Source organism: Mizuhopecten yessoensis, unplaced genomic scaffold (genome assembly GCF_002113885.1).
Source record: "Mizuhopecten yessoensis strain PY_sf001 unplaced genomic scaffold, ASM211388v2 scaffold4403, whole genome shotgun sequence".
In the NCBI taxonomy this organism is placed as follows: Eukaryota; Metazoa; Mollusca; class Bivalvia; order Pectinida; family Pectinidae; genus Mizuhopecten; species Mizuhopecten yessoensis.
This window is the reverse complement of record NW_018405529.1, coordinates 54,008-71,846: the sequence shown is the minus strand read 5'-3', so window position 1 is coordinate 71,846 and position 17,839 is coordinate 54,008. Positions and strand designations below refer to the sequence as shown.

Sequence of the window (17,839 nt, the reverse complement as noted above, 5' to 3'; positions counted from 1 at the left end):
ATGAATGCTTTTGATTAAATATGATTGATATCCAGTGCATAGTTCTACAGAAGAAGTCGTTTATAGCAATCTAGCCAAATTGCCCCCTTTTTTTGCCCCGCCCCTCAACCCCCTGGGGGGTCAGCCCAAACATTTGTACAATTTTGAATCTCCACCACCTAGGGATGCTTCCAGTCAAATATGGTTGATATCCATTTCTTAGTTCCAGAGAAGAAGTCTCTTAAAGCAATATAGCCAAACTGCCCCCTTTTTGCCCGCCCCTCAGCCCCCTGGGGGGTCATCCCCACCCATTGTACAATTTTGATTCCCCACCACCTAAGGATGCTTCCAGTCAAATTTAGTTAAATTCCAATCAGTGGTTAAGAAGCAGAAGTCGTTTGAAGAAATTGTTGACGGACGGACGACGGACGACGGACGACGGACGGACAACTGACGCCACGGTATGGCATAAGCTCACCTTGGTCCTTTGGACCAGGTGAGCTAATAACATGGTTTGAGTACCATATAACATGGTTTGAGTACTATATAGCATGGTGAGAGTACTATATAACATGGTTAGAGTATATATAACATGGTTAGAGTACTATATAACATGGTTAGAGTATTATATAACATGGTTAGAGTACTATATAACATGGTTAGAGTATTATATAACATGGTTAGAGTACTATATAACATGGTTAAAGTACTATATAACATGGTTAGAGTATTATATAACATGGTTAGAGTACTATATAACATTGTTAGAGAACTATATAATATGGTTCGAGTACTATATAACATGGTTTGAGTACTACATAACATGGTTGGAGTAAGATATAACATGGTTTGAGTAAGATATAACATGGTTTGAGTAAGATATAACATGGTTAGAGTGTGATTTTCGAGTCGTACCTGTGAACAGTTGCGTTGGCTATCGTAGCCTACTGGACAGTAACAGTCGTAGCCTCCTTCATTGTTAAAGCATGTTCCAGGACCACAGATACCAGCATACCTTTGACACTCATTAATGTCCGTCTCACATCGATCACCTTCAAACCCTACAAAGTATAATTTAACATCCTTAACCTTAACTTCAGCAGTCCAGAGAACCAGATCATGGACATTCACCAACAAATTAAGGAAATGCATGCGCTAGCCATTTTACTGTTCTACATCAAGATTGTGTAGTGTTTTCCTTACAAGCTTAAGCATATACAGTAGCATAATTAAATCAAATTCTAATTCATTTGAGATGTAACATGGCATTTGATTGGTTAATCAAAATAATCTGCGACAGTATAGCCATAATATACCATCCAAATTTCTCATTTGCAGGTGCCTTTTTCATAAATTAGCCTGCATTTTTCAAAACATCTAAGGTAAGTTATCATATAACAATGTTAATCTTTTGGTGAGATATTCAACAGATAGTACCTTCCCCTGTATAAAGAACATGCTTTATATATCCCCGTATAGGTGTTATCTTAAGTATTTACCCCATATTTTAAGCAAAGGTCAATTCCGTGAGATTCTTTAAATTAATCTAGTATGCTGCACACCTTACTCTCTAGAAATTGAGGTATTTGTAGTTTCTCTAACGAAGAAGATTAGTTCTGTGTTGTTCAGCATTTTTCAGTTCTCACAAAGGTACAGATGGTCCCTTTTATATCATATATGGTACAGGAGTCAACTTGTCAACAAACATAAGATACAGAGGAAGGAGTTCCCTCTGTCTAAATACTTCAGGTTCATATACAGGTGAAGGAGTTGACTCCTCTGTATACTTACTGGAGGTACATATTCAGGTACAGGTGAAGGAGTTGATTCCGTCTGTATACTTACTGGAGGTACAGGTACAGGTGAAGGAGTTGAATTGTCTGTATACTTACTGGAGGTACAGGTACAGGTGAAGGAGTTGACTTGTCTGTATACTTACTGGAGGTACAGGTACAGGTGAAGGAGTTGACTTGTCTGTATACTTACTGGAGGTACAGGTACAGGTGAAGGAGTTGACTTGTCTGTATACTTACTGGAGGTACAGGTACAGGTGAAGGAGTTGACTTGTCTGTATACTTACTGGAGGTACAGGTACAGGTGAAGGAGTTGACTTGTCTGTATACTTACTGGAGGTACAGGTACAGGTGAAGGAGTTGACTTGTCTGTATACTTACTGGAGGTACAGGTACAGGTGAAGGAGTTGACTTGTCTGTATACTTACTGGAGGTACAGGTACAGGTGAAGGAGTTGACTTGTCTGTATACTTACTGGAGGTACAGGTACAGGTGAAGGAGTTGACTTGTCTGTATACTTACTGGAGGTACAGGTACAGGTGAAGGAGTTGACTTGTCTGTATACTTACTGGAGGTACAGGTACAGGTGAAGGAGTTGACTTGTCTGTATACTTACTGGAGGTACAGGTACAGGTGAAGGAGTTGACTTGTCTGTATACTTACTGGAGGTACAGGTACAGGTGAAGGAGTTGACTTGTCTGTATACTTACTGGAGGTACAGGTACAGGTGAAGGAGTTGACTTGTCTGTATACTTACTGGAGGTACAGGTACAGGTGAAGGAGTTGACTTGTCTGTATACTTACTGGAGGTACAGGTACAGGTGAAGGAGTTGACTTGTCTGTATACTTACTGGAGGTACAGGTACAGGTGAAGGAGTTGACTCGTCTGTATACTTACTGGAGATACAGGTACAGGTGAAGGAGTTGCCTTGTCTGTATACTTACTGGAGGTACAGGTACAGGTGAAGGAGTTGATTCCGTCTTCACATTGCCCACCATGCTGACAGGTATCCAGGTCACACTCATTAATGTTCACCTGACAATTGACATCTGTGAATCCTATCAAAATAACAGAAAACGTAATGATTTTACCCTATATCACCTCCAGGGATTCCCTATTTATATGTGTTTTGTGATATATCGTTTTATTGGATATTCCTCTACATCTTTTGTTGGGGAAGATGGGGGTACAAAATAGGTCTTAGATTGTGAACAGAATGTAGTCAATAGTCACACAGAGTATATACATACCTGGAGCACAGGTACACATGTAGTTACGGTTACCGGTAGCTGTAGACGGTGTTACATGATTGCAGGTCCCTCCATTCAGACATGGACTAACATCACAACCATATATTCCTGTAAAAGGACAAAAAAACACCTGTAATAAGTATCCCTATATATATTGCAGAGGCTAATGATAATTATAGAGAATCTTTTGTAAAAAGAGGGTCAAGCTACTAAAGCTGCAATCATTATTAAAGGGAGAGAACTTACTGAAGCTGGTATGATTCAGGTGAGACAACTTACTGGGTCTGATCTACTAGTTCTATAAAGGGAGACAACTTACTGAAGCTTGTATTATTCAGGAGACACAACTTACTGGGTCTGATCTAGTAGTTCTATAAAGGGAGACAACTTACTGGGTCTGATCTAGTAGTTCTATAAAGAGAGACAACTTACTGAGGTCGTTCTCACAGTTGGTGCCATTGAATAGGTGAGGGCACTGACAAGTATAAACCTGAAAACCGTCCACACAGGTACCCCCATTTCTACAGGGCACTGATGAGCATTGGTTCCCATCTTCCCCAGCTGCAAGAAAAACATTAAAAAAAACATGTAAAATGAAGGCAGGATCCACAGCTAGACATTTCAGGTATCACCAGTATCTGTACCATGTGAAATCTATTTTCACACTTAATAAATAAACCGTGCCTGAAATAGCAAGTGTTTGGGGTGATAAGGTAGCAAAATCACATATACATGCCTAAAACTCTATAACACACATTTATTTTATATACTGTTAAATAATTCAGCATTGTTTGTTATCAAACCGGAGTGTTGAACTGGCAAACCATTTGTAAAATTTAAGCGACCTGTATTGTACGACATCGTCAGTGAATGTCTGCAATGTCCCAACATGGAGGAGCATGACGTCAAAGAGTGCCAGATTTTAACCCGTTTAAGTGACGGAAGGCATTAATCAGCTGTTTGATTAACACTTATGCTGTTTTTCAGACATTTAATGGATGGCCTTAGAGTTGATATACTGTTGTGGCAGAAATGTATGTAAACCTGTATATATGTCTCTTTATTATAACTGCTGCTACATGTAGTACAAAATTGTAAAGGAGACCAATATATGTAGTTACTATAGCTTCAAGTCCAAGCCACTCATTAGATGTTGCTCTATCACACCAAAACAATGAAATTTTCATCTGACTTATGCTTGTTTAAGCGAAACTGACAAATGTCTACCCAAACCTGAGCGATTTTTCAGCTGAGTACAGGTGAGGCGATCGCAACTGCTTATTGTTTTACGAGTAATTTTACAGTCGTGTTCACTCAGACGTGACCACATGAACATGTGCACTGTCCTGTGAGAATGTTTACGATGATGAATACGAGGACTTTACTACCTGTCCATCAGTACAGGCATACCAGGTCAGAAATGCCTCCTGTACTTACACCTATCTATAAGGGCCTACTGATCATGTACAGGCATACCAGGTCAGGACTACCTCCTGGTTACACCTATCTATAAGGACCTACTGGTCATGTACAGGTATACCAGGTCAAGACTACCTGCTGTAGTTACACCTATCTATAAGGGCCTACTGGTCATGTACAGGCATACCAGGTCAGGACTACCTCCTGTACCTACACATATCTATAAGGACCTACTGGTCATGTACAGGCATACCAGGTCAGGACTACCTCCTGTAGTTACACCTATCTATAAGGGCCTTCTGGTCATGTTACACCTATCTATAAGGACCTACTGGTCATATACAGGCATACCAGGTCAGGACTACCTCCTGGTTACACCTATCTATGAGGACCTACTGGTCATGTACAGGTATACCAGGTCAGGACTACCTCCTGTAGTTACACTATCTATAAGGGCCTACTGGTCATGTACAGGCATTCCAGGTCAGGACTACCTCCTGTAGTTACACCTATCTATAAGGTCCTACTGGTCATGTACAGGCATACCAGGTCAGGACTGCATCCTGGTTACACCTATCGATAAGGACCTACTGGTCATGTTCAGGTATACCAGGTCAGGACTACCTCCTGTAGTTACACCTATCTATAAGGACCTACTGGTCATGTACAGGCATACCAGGTCAGGACTACATCCTGGTTACACCTATCGATAAGGACCTACTGGTCATGTACAGGTATACCAGGTCAGGACTACCTCCTGTAGTTACACTATCTATAAGGGCCTACTGGTCATGTACAGGCATTCCAGGTCAGGACTACCTCCTGTAGTTACACCTATCTATAAGGGCCTACTGGTCATGTACAGGTATACCAGGTCAGGACTACCTCCTGTCGTTACACCTATCTATAAGGGCCTTCTGGTCATGTACAGGCATACCAGGTCAGGACTACCTCCTGTAGTTACACCTATCTATAAGGACCTACTGGTCATGTACAGGCATACCAGGACAGGACTACCTCCTGGTTACACCTATCTATAAGAACCTCCGGTCATCTGATCATACTCAACATCGTCTCCTGGATAACCGAACCACTCTTTAGTGAAGGGGACATAAAACCACTCATACAAACAATACTCGACAAACATTTCAGAAATTTGATTCAGATTACAATCTGTTATTTTAGTCTGCAGCCTTTTTAAGATCAACATGCCTGAAGCAACTTATATCCTTTAATCGACTTAATTCATAAAAACATAGGATTTCACAGAAATTATGCTGGAATCCACCTCAGTCTACAGTAACTAGACCACATTAGGTCTGAACCCAGGACTCCAAAGCCCAGAGAGTTTATCGCCCAACAACCATAGCAAAGGTCTGATCCATTAGCATGCATTAAAAGATTTTTTTTAATTTTTAAATACATGTACTGTAGATGTTTTTTCGTGGCAAACAATTCAAGCCAAATGCTAAATTTAAATATCCCCCATGAAAACTGTCAACAAGAAAAATGAATTGAAATGTATTGTACAACCGTTAAGTGATGACAATGAATGCAAAATATTATCAAAGTGTATCGACATACAAATGTCTCCTAAACAATCTCGGCTGTTCAGTACCGAGTGATCATGATCCTACCTCCAATCTAGCAGGTATCAATTGTACAATATTAAATCTTTATTCTATCCACTAAAATTATTTTTTCCACATTCCTCTTTATTTCTGAAATCATAACCATGCAAGGCCCGTATTCATGAAAAGGTTTTCCTGCTCAAGCCTGAATACTTTGCTCAAAGTGACTTTCTTGTAACTCCCCTAAATCATGTAATACAGACAAAAAGTCAAGTGTAAACAGCTTAAAGCCTTATCAGATTTCTTACATAACATTGACAAAATATGACTTTTTGTTGATTTATCAATAGGACACGAAAGAGCACAGAATCTTGGTTAGAGCATGAGAACGATTTCATGACTATGGGCGTAGGTACCTATAATATCCTTGGGGACTTCAATATACATGTACCTCCAAAACAAACAGCACCACTACTTTTTAAGCAGAAGTTAAATACCGGATAATTCAAAGAATTGGAATATATATACATGGATTTTGCAATACTTGGGTTATGTACACATGTATACAATACAAAGTCTGTGAATCATTTAAGGGGAAATTTATACTTCAAAAAATCTGTCAGGGAACCCATCTCATTATCAATAATGTTGATATCCAGCTAGAATCATAAGACATTGCACGGCTCTAAATCAGGCTGTCTTCATTTTCAATTCATGTAGATTTGGAAAAAACAGTTGATTCGTCATTTCCATAATTTTTATTTCAACTGTGAAAATATTTCCACATCTTTATAATGAATATACTGCTTCTAGGTTCCATTTACAATACATTCGTATGATAATTAAATTCAGTAATTGATAAAATCATCATACAATTCTTTTTGGCAATAAGGTGAACATGTCGAGTTTAATAAAAATTTACAATAAAATGACACTGAAGTATCCGATTAGTCAGGGTTTGACAATGAACTAGCAGCGAATCATATACTCTAAATCACAATTTATAACTGTCAATGTTTTTAGCATTACTCTGTATAAACTTATGTTAAATATGAATATTCACAGGCCAACATATCTGGTCAGGAATTGAGATGCGATAGTAATTATAATCCATGTCAATTTTTAGTTTTGATAGGGGCAGTCATTGTAGACAGATAAACTCGCCACACCCATCTCATCTACATAATGTACATGTGCTCATACAGATGTTGTCTGTTTGTTTGTCTGTAACTCACACTGTTCCTCAATATCTATAAACAAAGACATAACAACATAACTTAACATATCATTATCAAGGGGAAACACATTGCCCTTATGTAATGTACACCCATTACTTTTGTGCGATTTTGAAATCCTTTGTTTTTGAACTACAAAGATGGATGAATCATGCATGCTGAAGTTTTGTTTTTTATTATTGAAAAGAAAATCACATTATCAAGAGAAAACCTTGCCAGGATATGAAGTAAAACATATTGTTTTAGTGGTATGAGTGGTAAAATATACCAGGCAATATGAATAATATATACAGGTTAAGTCAACCACTTGTAAATTTGTCCTCGTTTGGGACAGGTAACCTAAGTGTATGAGAATAATCTGTTTCAAACACACTGAATATTAAGATAATTTATGGTATATAAAACCTCCCCAATCCCATTCCAATTACTCAGGTCGGAGACTGCTGACCCACCTGGACATCTGTATAATACTTACAATTGTAAATAAATGATACTGCAGGCTGTTATATAGCAATAACCAAACCAGGTGTAAATAAAAACATCCATTATTGATACATTGGTTCCTACCCTAACTGATTACTGTGTTAATGTCAGGCCCCAGGTCAGGCCCCAGGTCTTTATATAGATATAAGATGGATGACATATTTCTACAGAAACCATATAATCAATTAGCTTCCCACACAAACATTTCCATTAGAGTTATATAGAGGATATTACTGTAGACAGTAAGAACTTCCAGTTTGATGTACCCCTATAGATCGAGTTAACCTTCTAGTATCACCTTACATACTCAAGGTGAAATGTAAGCTAAGGTCATACACATACATTCCCTCCTATCTTAACTTACCACCCATCCTACTTTAAACATATCAAGTAAAACCTGATATATTATCAAAGATTGTTTAAATCCTCCCACCACTTCCTTTTATCATACCTCCACCATTTATTATACCTCCACCATTTATTTAGCTGCATGTCTGATTGGATTATATTAATCACAAGAAGGGGAAATAAATTATTGTGTTTCCCTCACACACTTAACTTTTGCCTGCCATATTTCTTTTATTCTGAGCCTGTCAGAAATGAGCAAGATGTAGAGGAACCATACCTGAGTTCTGATTAAAGTAAATATGCTCCACGCAATCACACACCATCTCTACATTCTCACTGCTAAAAATGTTAATCCCACAGCACATATGTAATATTCATGACCCCAAAATATCTCAGCCCCAATCCCACATCGGTCCTATATCACCTTATCTTATATATTCATGATCCCAAACCATCTCCACCCTAGCCCCCAACCCCTTTCCTCTATTCTTATATTCAAAACTCCATACTATACTATCTCCACCCCCTCCCCCAAATCCTTACACATATATTCATGACCCCCTCCCCCATTTCAACACCCTCAACTGTTCTCTAAATACCCCTTTATCTTATATTTACACCATCCCCACCCCCTCACACATCCCATGATATCTTATATTCACACCATCCCCACCCCCTCACACATTCCATGATATCTTATATTCACACCATCCCCACCTCCTCACACATCCCATGATATCTAATATTCATGACGGTTTTTGACCCCACACCATCTCCACCCCTCCCCCCCCCCCTGCAATCCAATATTCATTATCACACACCATCTCCACCCCCTGCTATCCAGTATTCATAACCCCACACCATCTCCACCCCTCCCCCACCCCCTGCAATCCAATATTCATTATCACACACCATCTCCACCCCTTCCCATAACCACACACCATCTCCACCCCTTCCCATAACCACACACCATCTCCACCCATAACCACACACCATCTCCACCCCTTCCCATAACCCCACCCCATCTCCTCCCCTTCCCCACCCCATGCTATCCAATATTCATGATCACACACCATCAGTTTCACATCTGAATAATTATTCAGTAGATGGCAGAACTTTGATTGAACAAGTGATGTATTAGTTTTCAGCCCTGGGAACTAAAGATAATGATACAGGCCTCAATGACAGCTGTTGACTGGGAGCGGGAGTGAGCTCCTTTACCTCTGTACATATATACTAGTGGTGTGGATGAGGCAAACAAACTCTCACAATATTGGAGGGCTATACAGTAGATGAACAGTATGGTTCCTTTTATGCTCTTGTGGGAAATATAATTAACTTGCCAAAGAGACAGCACTGCAGATATCTTAAAAGCATTATTTTTCTATTAAAATTAAAAACTACAAAACGAAAACAGATTAACACATATGTATCATTTTGGATCTTATTTTTTTCTTGGTATTATTATATATAATTATCAAAATTATTTAGCAAAATAACAAATTGAAGTTATTTGCTAAGAAATAACATCAATCAATCTGTGTCTTAGATTCTAATTATAATAAGACTTTGTATGTGCCCCGTCTCATTTTCCTGCCCTGGACATAGTTTTTCCTAGTTTGAGCATATCTCTTTCCATCCCAGCATCATTCTCTATTAAACCATTTTTTCTATTTTTTAAAGCAGAGGCCCTGTATACAATCAGTGATATTTTAGTCAGAAACCATATTTGGCCGGGCCAAGGTAAATGAATTGGGTAGCCTTTTTCTATAGACACACTTCTGAGTGTGATCCTGAACGAATGTCTTATTTCGACTACCTTTCCACCACAGCAGAGACATGAGGGTATTTTTTATCTGAATCCCAGGATGAATTCTCTATCAATATGACTGTATACCATTCTGGTATTATTTACTGTATCAATTGTTCCATGACAGCTTTGTTTTTGTTAATACCAGAGTTATATTCTGAATATTACAAGGGATGACCTTATTAGGGCAGGTGTCCTTATAACATTAAATATAGTTATGAGTTCTAAACTAAAAACAACTGTGGGACTCAACCACATTTATCTGTGTCTTCGTCAGCAAAATCAATAAGGTGGACAATGACTGCTATTGGTGCAGGCGTTTCTAACACAGATGTTTCTGTTAACAATGTATATAGCCCCATCAGTTAGGTATATTAGCTATGTACTCGACCAGTGGTTTTATCATTACCTAATGATTAAATTCTAAACTCCAGTAAGTTACTGGAAACAGGATAGGTTCTATAGAATTTTGTAGACCATGTGACAACATTCAGCTTTAATGAATCATCTTAATATTTTATATTAAGTGATGTATGCATATAATTGGTAAATGTTACCTAAAGTTATGAGTGACATATTGTTTACACTACCATGTTATAGTATTCAACTTTTTATATAGATATATTAAAATATTAAAGTGATATTTTTTATCAATGAAACACTTCAAATATATACACTTCAGATAAAGTATAATATAACTTTATACTATATCACTATATCAGGGCTTGGCACTTGAAGGGGAGACTGGGGGAAAGGGCAGGTAATTATATCAGGCTGGGAACAAGTTATTATATTTGCTGATAGGGGGGACTGAAACGGGGAGGGAGGTAACTATATCAGGCTCATGCACTCACAGGATGGGATGTGGGGAAAAGGGGGAACAAGTGATCATATCAAACTGGGGGGAGAGAGACAGGTACGGTAATTAAATCTGGTTCTGAAGCCTGATCAGGGGAGGGGGAAGGTAATTATATCAGGCTGGAAGGGGAGGTGGTGGACTGNGATAAATACATCAAACTCCACATACTAACCTTGCCCAAGGCATAATCCAATGGGTATAATGAAAATGTAGATCACTAGTTCTAACATTGGAAACACTGGTTTGATCCACAACTTAGAATATTAATTAACTGTCCTGTGAAGCAAACCGATAGTAATCTTCTTTCACTGTTGTTCTTTCATATTACAAACATCCACAGAATCACAGGAATTTTCACAAAATAGTTCTATCACCATAATATTTGTCACAGGAAGTCCAGAAATGGAATGTTTATGTGGTGATCATTTTCTGGGAATACGCCAACCAATCAAGATACACACTGTTTTAAAAAAGTATCATACAGTATGGTACAAATGTTGGCAAAACACGTTGTGTGTTTGTATAATTGATTGGTTAATACCAAGTCATCCAGGTAAATACCATACATAGGCTGTCGCTATTTAAACCATTACATAATGTCCATAACGAGGTTGTATGATACTGTACAGCTATAGTACAATAACTGTTATTTCCACAGGTAATGTGCGGATTAGTCACACCTTCAATTTGAAATCTCTATTGAAAATCACAAGTACAGACCAAACATCTGTACAACACTGCTGCAAACAAAATCCACGGCCTGATCCAAAGACTATTTTTTTTAAATACGACCAAAACCTAGCCAGGTGATATTCCAGGTACGCTCACTTCTTGTTGACTCATCTCTTGGACATTTCGATGTTGAACGAGTCACATAAAAAAGGTTTGTCTCCTAAATTATAAAGTCTACCTTACTACACAGGAGAGCTACAATCCTTTTCAAATTTAAAATCCCCAGGTAGAGCGACACTACTACAATGGTCACCGGACAGTTGTTAGTGGTAAATGGTCAATGGTCAATGGTCTATAGGCTCTAAAGGCTCCTGTCTGTGTCCCTATATGTTAGGTCTTCGTCAGGTCAATTTGTAGAAGACCAAACAAGTACTGTAAAACTCTAGTTGACAAAATGTGTGTTAACTTCCGTCACAGGTAAATATGGTAATTAATAATTTACCTGTACACATGTGTACACTTCTTAACTATAGTACTGCCAACATTCTCTGTAGCTCCCACACATTTACTATTCTCAGTCTGTTAAACCCAACAATGTGCAGTGTCAATGCCTTGTAGATCGACTGATGACCATTCACAAATTAGAAACGTAAAAGTTCAAAGTATTCCAACCTTCATCTCCAGTACAGGAAGTATTTCAAAAATATCCAGACACAAGGTCCACAGTTGATTAAGTTCAATTTCACAGTTCAGAGAGCATGCACCCTAGTAATTGATACTAAGGCTCCACACGTGAAGGATGACCTTAAATATTTAAATTTTCTGCACCAGATGGTAATAAATCCCATGTACACTTTGGCAGCAGTTAAAACTCAGTGTCATCAATTCCTCCTCATACAGAGAAGCCAGTTCCTGTCATACCGTAAATCGTTTATACAGGACAATGTTTACCTGTACACACTGACTACCAATATAGCCGTTTACAGGTATGTGAACATCAAAAGTATTTCCCAGGTAAAAAGTTAGATTCTGTCGCAGATAAGTAAAACATACAGGTAATAAATCTTATGTATGCATGCTGCTCCAAAAATCAATGACTTAAATCAATCCAAACTAGCTTTTCCAATTTGCTTCATGGGGTCCTTCATTGCAATATGCCAACGTGAAATGGTTTCCCACAAACAATATCACAGATCTGATAAACTTTTGAACACCTGCATGCATGATACATTTGTGTTACAACAACAATCAGCAGTGGTGCATACAGAAATGCACATATATTACAAGTTATTGAATGTCTGGGGCATATATCCACTTCCAGCTCATGTGATCTCAGCATAAAATATCAGGCACTTTCACTTTCCTTAGAGAGCAATGCAACACCATGTATGACAGGAATGCGTCCCTGTTTTGTGATAAAATGTTTGGTGCCCTCCGCTGTGAGACAAACCAGCTGACCTGTAATGAGCTTGCTATGTAAACACTTTGGTCCAACGAGGTACATACACCCTTCCTGTCAGGTAATTAATCCCTCAGATACCAGGTACTCCAGATTAGCTGTTTTCTGGTTCCCAATGAGGTGATAACCAGCCTACAATAACCTCAGTAAATCTGCTATCCCCTTTACGCCCCTATTAGATCAGAATAAGCCCTGTACACCACACCAACATATGTCCATCCTCGGTCCTGCATATCAAACAATGTGTTTTTTCTAGTTTGTATAAATATCTTTCTCTATAGGCCTATCTATTGTCTGTCCATAATAATGAAACAAGTGCCCACAGGGGTCCAAAAGTTGACCTGACTAAAATCCACTTGCATTAATTTAAATATAAGCACATAAATATAGGTGACAAATAGTTTGTTTGCATGCTAAATTATTGCATAAATACACACAAATGGCTTTATTTAAACACACCATTTATTTAAAATGAAACAATGTAGAAATTGCAATGCACATAATTTCTGATACCCCCTTTGGAGCCCCATAAATACCTGAGGTCCCCCTGGGGCAGTGTAGTATATATCTGAGAACAGGTAGGTGGAGTGATTCATGACACTGACAGCTATATCTTACCTGCAAAGGTGCCATGCCTACTCGTCAGGGACAGGTAACACAGACAGGTAACCAATCCTGTTAGCTAATTATATATATAATTAAGCTTCAGCCTACCAGCATCACCATTTTTACTCATGTACTATAATCCTCCTGTTGACCCTCAATCAATACCAAACTAATAAACCAATCAAAATTATGTGTAGATTTATCAAGATGATAGATATCTGCATATTTTTCAACTCTGCCTATATTGGATGGACTCTAAAATTTGAGCATTTTCAACGATGACATTGCTTCACTTATATTCCTATTTTCTAAGATCTGATGATTTCATCTCAAAGGACAGCTCAAAATATGCCATTTAAAAGTGTTATTATTTTTTTACCCAATGCCAGTTGATAAACCAAAGCCAGAATAGTTAGGATTCTTTCTCTCCTTTAGGCCAAACTATACGGACCTTTGTGGAATCCTTTTCTCTTAAATGAAGATTGGACTGATTTAATTGTATTCTCATGGCGTGACCTTGACTTTTGATGTACCATACCTAGAACCAATTTGGTTTTCTGTTCTCTAAGTCAACCCACATACAAAGTCTGTGCTTTAGTGCAATCAATTGACTTAAGGTAGGATATATGGCCAAGAACATTGAATGTATTCAATAACAGTGTATACTGGAATGGCAGACCTTCGTGTCAAATTGGTCAGGTGATAAAGTTTCATTGGAATGTCGATCGAGTCTGGAAATAAAGAAGATCGAGTTATGGCTAGATATTTTTTTCCATGAACAGACACAAGTTGAATCCAGTACCAGGGATGTCACTATAAGGAGGATAAAATATTACTAATGCCATTATCTGAACACAATATATGTTTCAAATTACGTTTTGAACAGGTGTTTTTATTCGGAAAGCAGAAATTAACAAAACACACACACAAAACAAAGATAATGCCCTAAGTTAAAAAAGCTTTATAATAAATTACAGTGAGATTTATTTATCACCATAGCTATAAAAATTGAACCCAGTTTTATCATAGCAATTATATAGCCACATTCTCACATCTGACATAACATTAGTTTTTGCGTCCTTAAAGTGAAAAGTGCCCTTCAGACATGAAATCCACATTAGTTTCCCTTGTTTAGTGTTCTATCAGTCCAAACTCTAAACTAGGGAGGCAGTTATGACTATCCTGGCATGTGACATTTTAACAAATCGGTGACATTTAAATGAAAAGTAAACAGCCTAAACAGGAATATGTATGTTTCTTGAATAGTAAATGTAAGTCTTTACATCAAAGGATATATATTATGGATGCCGAGCAATTATTTCAAGCAAAGAAGGATCTACCAGGTAAAGCCTAATGGTTTCAGGTAGATACTATGGTGGTGTCAGAATTCACAGAGGAAAGATTGTTTCAAGTAAATCATATGTTATAATTAGTTACTATACATGCACAGACGATCCTACAATCACAACACAAATGGTCAAAATCACTTGACGTAGAGTATCGTCCTTATCAAGAACATAACATATGTAAGTACCATCAAGATAGTAGGCCTGCTTAAATGATAACATAACAATGTTATTTTTTTAATTTTAAAAGCCAGTTGGATATACAGAAAAACAATTTAAATGCAACCCCATTCGGTGTTGTAGCATAAAGTCTGACCTCCACTGATCTAGAAAATGAATGCATGTGTTAATGCACTGCATTAAATATTTACATCCATATATTTGATTGCTTTGAAGTTATGAAATGGATATGTCATAAAACACAAACAGCCTTTAGCTAGAAACTGGACTTGACAGAGTGACCAGCACATCAATATAGTTGACCATTGAAACTATGTACAGCTATCAACAGTATCAGTAGTTGTCCTCTGGGTCAGTATCTACTGAGGCATACAGTCAGGTATACGCTTGTATCTACTGGGTGTTGTAGAAGGACAACTTTAACAGTGCATGGGAATCTTTAATATGCTTCTTAATACTGAAAATATTTTAATCTGCAAATTATCCAACAGTGTGTCAGAGAAAATAAACTTTTGAGAAGAGTTTGCAGACCATTATAAATGTAAATTCAGCACTGCTGGTTTATATAGTAAATATAAGCTATCAATACTCCAATCTGTTAGGCCTGGTCAGTGCTTAAGAGTTGATATACCGGACTACCTAAATCAATATCCCCTGGCTGACCACTATAGACCAGTGAAATGACCACATACCTGTGTGGCCGTGGAGTAGGTAATTATCATGTCCACAGATGACATTACCTAGGAATATATCTCACTCCTGGTCATTAATCACCTACTTTGGTAAACTGACACATAGATACGGAGACACCCCTGTAAGTCCACAACAACTGTATACATAATCCACATCTACAGCACTGTAATATACATAGTCCACATCTACAGCACTGTAAGTCGAAAACAACTGTATACAACTTCCACATATAAGGCACTGTAAGTCCAAAACAACTGTATACATAATCAACATCCACAGCACTATAAGTCCACAACAACTGTATACATAGTCCACAACTACAGCACTGTAATATACATAGTCCACATCTACAGCACTGTAAGCCCAAAACAACTGTATATATAATCCACATATACAGCACTGTAAATCCACAACAACTGTATACATAATACACATCTACAGCACTATAAGTCCACAACAACTTTATACATAATCCACATCTACAGCACTGTAAGTCCACAACTGTATACACATCTACAGCACTGTAAGTCCAAAACAACTGTATACATAGCTACAGCACTGTTATATACATAGTCCACATCTACAGCACTGTCAGTCCACAACAACTGTATACATAGTACACATCTACAGCACTGTGAGTCCACAACAACTGTATACATAGTCCACATCAACAGCACTGTAAGCCCAAAACAACTGTATACATAATCAACATATACAGCACTGTAAATCCATAACAACTGTATAATAATCAACATCTACAGCACTGTAAGTCCACAACAACTGTATACATAGTCCACATCTACAGCACTGTAAGTCCAAAACAACTGTATACATAGTCCACATCTACAGCAATGTAAGTCCACAACAACTGTATACATAGTCCACAGCTACAGCACTGTAAGCCCAAAACAACTGTATACATAATCAACATCTACAGCACTGTAAGCCCAGAACAACTGTATACATGTTCCACATCTACAGCAATGTAAATCAACAACAACTGTATACATAATCCACATTTACAGCACTGTAAGTCAACAACAACTGTATACATAGTCCACATCTACAGCACTGTAACATACATAGTCCACATCTACAGCACTGTAAGTCCAAAACAACTGTATACATCGTCCACATATACAGCACTGTAAGTCCAAAACAACTGTATACATAATCCACATCTACAGCACTGTAAATCCACAACAACTGTTTACATAATCCACATCTACAGCACTATAAGTCCACAACAACTGTATACATAGTCCACATCTACAGCACTGTAATATACATGGTCCACATCTACAGCACTGTAATATACATAGTCCACATCTACAGCACTGTAAGTCCAAAACAACTGTATACATCGTCCACATATACAGCACTGTAAGTCCAAAACAACTGTATACATAATCCACATCTACAGCACTGTAAATCCACAACAACTGTTTACATAATCCACATCTACAGCACTATAAGTCCACAACAACTGTATACATAGTCCACATCTACAGCACTGTAATATACATGGTCCACATCTACAGCACTGTAATATACATAGTCCACATCTACAGCACTGTAAGCCCAAAACAACTGTATACATAATCCATATATACAGCACTGTAAATCCACAACAACTATATACATACTCCACATCTACAGCACTATAAGTCCACAACAACTGTATACATAATCCACATCTACAGCACTGTAAGTCCACGACTGTATACATAGTCCACATATACAGCACTGTAATATACAAAGTCCACATCTACAGCACTGTAATATACATAGTCCACATCTACAGTACTATAAGCCCAAAACATTTGTTTACATAATCCACATCTACAGCACTGTAAATCCACAACAACTGTATAGATAATCCACATCTACAGCATTGTAATATTCATAGTTCACATCTACAGCACTGTAAATCCACAACAACTGTATGCATAGTCCACATCTAAAGCACTGTAATTCCACAACAACTGTATGCATAGTCCACATCTAGAGCACTGTAATATACAAAGTCTACATCTACAGCACTGTAATTCCACAACAAAAGTATACATGGTCCACATCTCACTGTAATATACATCGTCCACATATACAGCACCGTAAATCCACAAATACTGTAT

At 37.9% G+C, this 17,839-nt stretch overlaps 1 protein-coding gene across 4 annotated transcripts in view; it reads right to left on the bottom strand.

Annotated features, from left to right (window-relative positions):
* LOC110448957 (protein crumbs-like) overlaps positions 1–17,839 on the bottom strand; it is a 106,315-nt gene that overhangs the window by 57,574 nt on the left and 30,902 nt on the right. For 2 of the 4 annotated variants that reach the window (XM_021495476.1, XM_021495477.1), the window contains exons 3-6: positions 3,456–3,584; positions 3,024–3,131; positions 2,718–2,831; positions 895–1,040 (exon numbers count right to left, since the gene is read on the bottom strand). In XM_021495476.1, the coding sequence (XP_021351151.1) occupies positions 895–1,040; positions 2,718–2,831; positions 3,024–3,131; positions 3,456–3,584 (497 nt within the window). Of the gene's footprint in view, positions 1–894; positions 1,041–2,717; positions 2,832–3,023; positions 3,132–3,455; positions 3,585–10,920; positions 13,047–17,839 lie in introns of those variants that run through there. The other 2 variants (XM_021495478.1, XM_021495480.1) reach the window with 2 other exon arrangements.